The sequence below is a fragment of the Mandrillus leucophaeus genome, unplaced genomic scaffold (assembly GCF_000951045.1).
Source record: "Mandrillus leucophaeus isolate KB7577 unplaced genomic scaffold, Mleu.le_1.0 Scaffold326, whole genome shotgun sequence".
NCBI lineage: Eukaryota > Metazoa > Chordata > Mammalia > Primates > Cercopithecidae > Mandrillus > Mandrillus leucophaeus.
Genome location: NW_012103432.1, coordinates 1,800,268 through 1,806,581, shown reverse-complemented (window position 1 = coordinate 1,806,581; position 6,314 = coordinate 1,800,268). Strand labels below are relative to the sequence as shown.

The following is a 6,314-nucleotide window of genomic DNA, read 5'->3' as shown; positions in this document are numbered from 1 at the left end:
CACGCCTGTAATCCCAGCACTTTGGGAGGCTGAGGCAGGTGGATCATGAGGTCAGGAGCTCAAGACCAGCCTGGCCAAGATGGTGAAACCCCATCTCTACTAAAAATACAAAAATTAGCCAGGCACGGGGGCAGGCGCCTGTTATCTCAGCTACTCAGGAGACTGAGGCAGGAGAATAGCTTGAACCCGGGTGACAGAAGTTGCAGTGAGCCAAGATCGTGCCACTGCACTCCAGCCTGGGCGATAGAGTGAGGTTCTGTCTCAAAAAAAAAAAAAAAAAAAGGAAGAATAGCCGGGCACCATGGCTCATGCCAGAAATACCAGCACTTTGGGAGGCTGAGGCAGGAGGATTGCTTGAGCCCAGAAGTTCAAGACCAGCCTGGGAGACAGAGTGAGACATCATCTCTACAAAATAAAAAACAAAAGGATTAGCCAGGTGTGGTGGTGCATGCCTCTGGTCCCAGGTACCTAAGAGGCTGAGGCTGGAGGATCGATTGAGTCTGGGAGGTTGAGGCTACAGTGAGCTATGATCACATCACCGCACTCCAGCCTGGGTGACAAAGACAGACCCTGTCTGGAAAAAAAAAAAAAAAAGAGAGAGAGACAGAGAAAGAAAAGGAAGGAAGGAAGGGAAGGAAGGGAAACAAGGGAAACAAGGGAAGGAAGGAAGGAAGGAAGGAAGGAAGGAAGGAAGAAAGGAAGGAAGGAAGGAAGGAAGGAAGGAAGGAAAAATGGCAAGCTGGGAAGAACTATTCTGGCCTCCTACAGCTCAGTAGATGGAAAGACCCAGGACCCAAGACCGAAGGCCACCTGCCACACAGGCCTGCTCCTGCAGACCCTAATACAAGTCTGGCTGTCTTTGTGACCATGGGAATGAACGTCCGCTGCATTCCACGGGGCAATAAGCTGGATTGTAGACCCCTCAGTGACTGGAAGACACGGGGTTTGACAGACCATGGCTCCTCTCCATGGCCAACACCACTCTTCCATCTCATTACTGTTTTATACCCCAACGCCCACCCACAGTCCACGACGACAGCGCCAGTCTCGGGCTGGCCACCCCTGCCAGTAGCTGGAGAGCCCCACTGTGCCTCTGCTTGTCTCATGGAAGGGGCTCACCTGACCGTCTGAACCTCAGCGGCCCCGGCCCGCCACTCCGCAAAGCGCCAGCTTCCTGGCACCGGCGGGACTCTCCTCCAAGCCAGCGAGCACCTGGACAGGCGGCTGCAGGCAAGGTTCGCTCAGGGCGAGGAAGCCTGGCCACCGCGGAGGGTCGGCCACCTCACTCCGCACAGAAGTCAAACTTGTCCCCCGGCTGGTCCGCAGCAGCAGGTCTCGCGGCCATGCGCAGGGAGTGGGAGCCCCGAGGTCCGGCGCACCTGGCCAGCGCTCGGTGTCCGGGAGCTTCCGGCCGGCCCTGGCCCCTCTCTCTCCCTCGGGGGGTCGCAGCCTGTGTATGTCCCGGTCCCGCTTCCCGCACGGCTAGAGCCGGCGGGTCGGGGAGGAGGGACCGCGCGCGCCGCAGCCCGGTGCCGCCGCCCCTCACCTCCGCCAGCCTCGTGCGGTTCCCAGGCCCGGGTCCGCCGCGCCCCGGCTTCCTCGCGGGGAGCCCTCGCGCCACGGCCAGCAGCGCCACCAGCAGCAGCACGCAGAGGAGCAGCCCGGCTCGGTCGCGGAGCGCACGCATCGTCTCGGTCCCGAGGCCGCTCTGCCTGCACCTCAGCCCGCGGCCGCGAACCCAGTCGCGCCCCGCCTCGCCTCCTCCGGGGGCGGGACCTGGGGATCCTGAGGGGCGCGCGGGGCGGGGGACGCGCAGCTCGCACAGCCTCTCCGGCCCCTGCGCCTCGCGTGGGCGTCCGCACAGCTCTGGGGTCAGCCCACCTGGACGTCCCCTGCTGTCCTCGGAGGGGACCCTCGGCGCTCCCTGACCCATCTGGGCCCTGCGGGCGGCTGTCTTTGATCTGGCCGCCTCCCTGCCCTCAGTCCCCGCCGCTGTCGCGGTCGCAGCCCCCAGCGAATTCCTGTTGGCGAGAAGCTGCGGCCCGGCGCGCTCCGGCCCTTCGCTGCGACCTGCGGGGCCCTGAGGGTCCGACGCCACCTCTACCCTCCCCTACCGCGCTCCGACTGCGACCTGGACCGGCGGTGCCGCGCGGGCGAGGGAGGCGCAGCCGGACGCGAGAGTGGTGCGCGTGTTCGGATGCCGGGCAGATGTTTGTTGCGCCACGAGGAAGGATTGCTGGGGGGAAGCCAGGGCTCTTCCCTGTCTACTGCCGGAGGTGGAGACCAGAGCAGAGGCACAAGCCAGCACCTGCCACTCTGCGCCCAGTGTCCTCGGAATGTTCTCAGAGCATTTTTGAAAACCGGAGAGCCGGCCGGTGGCTCACGCCTGTCATCCTAGCATTTTGGGAGGCCGAGGCAGGAAGATCACTTGAGGTCAGGAGTTGAGACCAGCCTGGCCAACATGTTGAAACCCCGTCTCTACTAAAAATACAAAAATTAGCCGGGCGTGGTGGCGCGCACTCGTAGTCCCAGCGGGTGGGAGCCCCAGGTCCGGCGCACCTGGTCCACACACAGGTGGGAGAATCGCTTGAATCTGCGAGGCTGCAGTGAGCTGAGATTGCACCATTGCACTCCAACCTAGGCGACAGAGTGAGACCCTGTCTCAGAAAACAAAACAGGAGAAAGTTGAGACTCAGATATGAGGATAAAGTCCCAGAAGGACAGCCAGGAGTCTGGGGTCGCCTAGTGGTATCCTGGGTGAAAGAGTGAAACTGCCCACTTTCTCCAGTGGGACCCTTGGTGCAGGGATCCTCACGTAGGCCAGCAGGGTCACCAAGATGAACTGCCTCTGAGCAACCGACACAAAACCTTAGCTTATGGCAAAGATCAGGAACTCTGAGAGGCAGTGCCAATCTTACAGCCTGCATGGGGCAGCTAGGGAATGTGAACGAAGTGACACCAGGTAGGGGGAGGGGTTGGGACAGGTCGGTGAAGAAGCAGTCACAAGGCATTGGGGACATGCCCATCCAGGGGCCATAGCAGGGCGCACGAAGGATGACTCAAGTTTCAGGGCAGGATTAGTGGATCCCCAGGAGTGTTAGAGAGGAAGAACAGCAAGCCCAGCTACTGGCGTAAACTGCTGGGTCTGGGTCAAGTTAGAGTAAGACTGGGGGCGGGACTGTGCTTTTCTGGAACTACTGCTGTTTCCAGGGGCACAGCTGCAGGGTTTTGAATGGTGCCTCACAGGGATGACAAGCTGGGTCTGAATTCGGCCATGGGGATTGGAGTCTTTCACCATTTACCAACTAAGTGATATTATTGGACAAATTATTTGACGTCTTCGTGCTCTTGTCCTCTGTAAAGGTGTGGGGGCCCGGGAGCAGGAGGGGTTACCCATCTCACCTGGGCACCAAGTGTGATAAGTGTGAGTAAATGAGAAGTAAATGTGAGTAAATGAGAAGTCATGCTTCCATGTTGAGAATTTGTATTAGAATGAACCATATGAAGTTGCCATGTTTTGTTCAAAAGGTCGAATATTGGCAATTTCATATGGTGCAACCTAATAGTGTGCCTGGTACATGGTAAATACTCAAATATTAGCCTAAAGAAACCCTGTTTATGACCACCTGCTAGACCATATTGCATTTACTAGACTAAATGCAAGGCCACCTTGTTCTTTTTCAGGATTTTTTTGGAGGGGTATAAATATTTTTACATCCTGCTGATTATTTTGTCTTTTTATCACACTCCTGCACCTTCCACCAGATCAAAGGAGACTTGGAAGACAATGAGTTCTTTCATTCATGAGCACCTGTCTCCATGACCAGCAGTCACCACTGGACTTCAAGCCATGCTCCCAACTGCAGATAGCCTAATTGGTCCTGCTGCAGCCACTCTTGTTTTTACCCTCCCCAACTCCCCATGAAGCTGATTGTCTTTTCTCTTTTTCTTTAAGATGGAGTCTTGCTCTGTCACCCCGGGCTGGAGTGCAGTGGCGTGATCTTGGCTCACTGCAACCTACACCTCCCGGGTTCAAGCGATTCTCCTGCCTTCAGCCTCTCTAGTAGCTGGGATTACAGGCACTCATCACCACGCCCAGCTAGTTTATTTGTATGTTTATTTATTTATATATATTTTTTGAGATGGAGTTTTGCTGTTGTCGCCTAGGCTGGAGTGCAATGGCGCAATCTCGGCTCACTGAAACCTCCACCTCCTGGGGTTCAAGCGATTCTCCTGCCTCAGCCTCCTGAGCTAGCTGGGATTACAGGCGTGCCCCACCACGCTTGGCTAATTTTGTATTTTTAGTAGAGACAGGGTTTCACCATGTTGGCCAGGCTGGTCTTGAACTCCTGACCTCAGGTGATCTGCCCACCTCGGCCTCCCAAAGTTCTGGGATTACAGGCGTGAGCCGCTGTGCCTGGCCGGCTTATTTTTCCTTTTGAAAATAACCTTCATTGAGATATAATTTACATATAATAAAACATGCCCATTTTAATTGAGCCATTTCGTTTTCATAAACGTGTACATCTGTGTAATCACCACCACGATCATGATGTAGAACTTTCCCACCATTCCAATTTCCTTCTGTGTGCTGTAGAAAAAAATTGTGCATCAGTGGAAAACTGCATTGTGTACATAGTGCAGATACTTCTAGGCTGTTTGAGTCTAGTCTTTCATTGCCTTTGAGCTACTGCTCTGCAGGTTGTAGGTAACTGTTAGTAAAAACAAAATTCTTGTCCATAGAAACATGCAGTCTGCCTGTCCTGTAGAAGTTCGATTGACTTCCTTCTCCCAGCATGGAAGAAACAAGTTTGCCTTCATTTGGACATTAATTTCAATATTCCTGATTTATACATGTTGGTTTTTCAATATCTCCTTCGAACTGGTTTTAATGCCAGTTTCCTCATTAATAAGTAAAATCTTTAACAGGTGTTCATTTTTTTTTTTTTTCCTCGAGATGGATTCTTGCTCTGTTGCCCAGGCTGGAGTGCAATGGCACAATCTCTGCTCACTGCAACCTCCGGCTCCTGAGTTCAAGTGATTCTCCTGCCTCAGCCTCCTGAGGAGCTGGGGTTACAGGAGTGAGCTACAGGGCCTGGCCTAAAACGTGTTCATTTTTATATCCATGAGAGACATGCCCTCATGCTTATTTTTTGATTTTTATTTTTTTCGAGACTGATTCTTGCTCTGTCATCCACGCTGGAGTGCAGTGACTCGATCTCGGGTAACTACAACCTCCACCTCCAGGGTTCGAGTGATTCTCCTGTCTCAGCCTCCCAGGTAGCTGGGACTATAGGCACACGTCACCATGCCTAGCTAATTTTTATTATTTTGAGTAGATTTAGTTTCACCATATTGGTCAGGCTGGTCTTGAACTCCTGAACTCAGGTGACTCACCTGCCTCGGCCTGCCAAAGCACTGACATTACAGGTGTGAGCCACTGTGCCCTGCCGACTTCATGCTTTTTGGAAAATTACGTTTTAATAGTCCCTTTGTATAGTTAATCCCTACCTCCTCCTATCCTTGGCTCCTGGCAACCACTGGTCCTGCTGTTACCATAGAATATTTTTGCCTTTTGTAGAATTTCGTTATCAATGGAATAATACTTATGTATTCTTTTCTTTGGCTTCTTTCTCTCATCTTGTTTCTTTCCCCCTTACACCACATGCACAAGCATCAGCATGTGGCTGAGATTCGTCTATCTCGTAGGTATCAGTAATTTGTTCCTTTTCATTGCTGAGTAATATCCATTATATGCACATACTACAATGTGTTTATCCATTCACCACTGTGATTTTTGAATTGTTTCTGGTTATGACTAGTGACTATATTCAAGTGTAAGTCCTCATGCAGACATGCTTTCATTTCTCTTAACTATCTATAAGTGGGCCGGGTGTGGTGGCTCACGCCTGTAATTCCAGCACTTTTGGAGGCTGAGGCAGGCAGACTGCTTGAGCCTGGTAGTTCAAGAGCAGCATGGCCAACATGGTGAAACCCTGTCTCTACCAAAAATACAAAAATTAGCCAGTCTCATAACTCAGTCTCAAAATAAATAAATATTTTAAAATAAACAATTTAAATTTATCTATGAGTGGAATTGCTGTCTCAAACCTGCCAAATTATTTTCTTACGTGGATGTACCATTTGCATTCCCACCAGCAACTGGTGAGAGCTCCAGTTGCTCTACATCTTTGCCAACACTTGATATTGTAATTCTTTTTAATTTTAGCGATTCTGGTGGGAGTGGTAGCAGAATTTTTTTTTTTTTTTTGAGACGGAGTCTCGCTCTGTTGCCCAGGCTGGAGTGCAGTGGG

The 6,314-nt window shown here is 52.4% G+C and overlaps 1 protein-coding gene across 1 annotated transcript in view; it reads right to left on the bottom strand.

The window, feature by feature from the left end:
• Positions 1-2,209, bottom strand: part of ISM2 (isthmin 2) — a 22,405-nt gene extending 20,196 nt beyond the window's left edge. Inside the window, exon 1 of the mRNA XM_011988276.1 lies at positions 1,547-2,209. Within this exon, the coding sequence (XP_011843666.1) occupies positions 1,547-1,933 (387 nt within the window). The 5' untranslated portion in view covers positions 1,934-2,209. The remainder of the gene's footprint in view (positions 1-1,546) is intronic.
• Between the last annotated feature and the right edge of the window lie 4,105 nt (positions 2,210-6,314).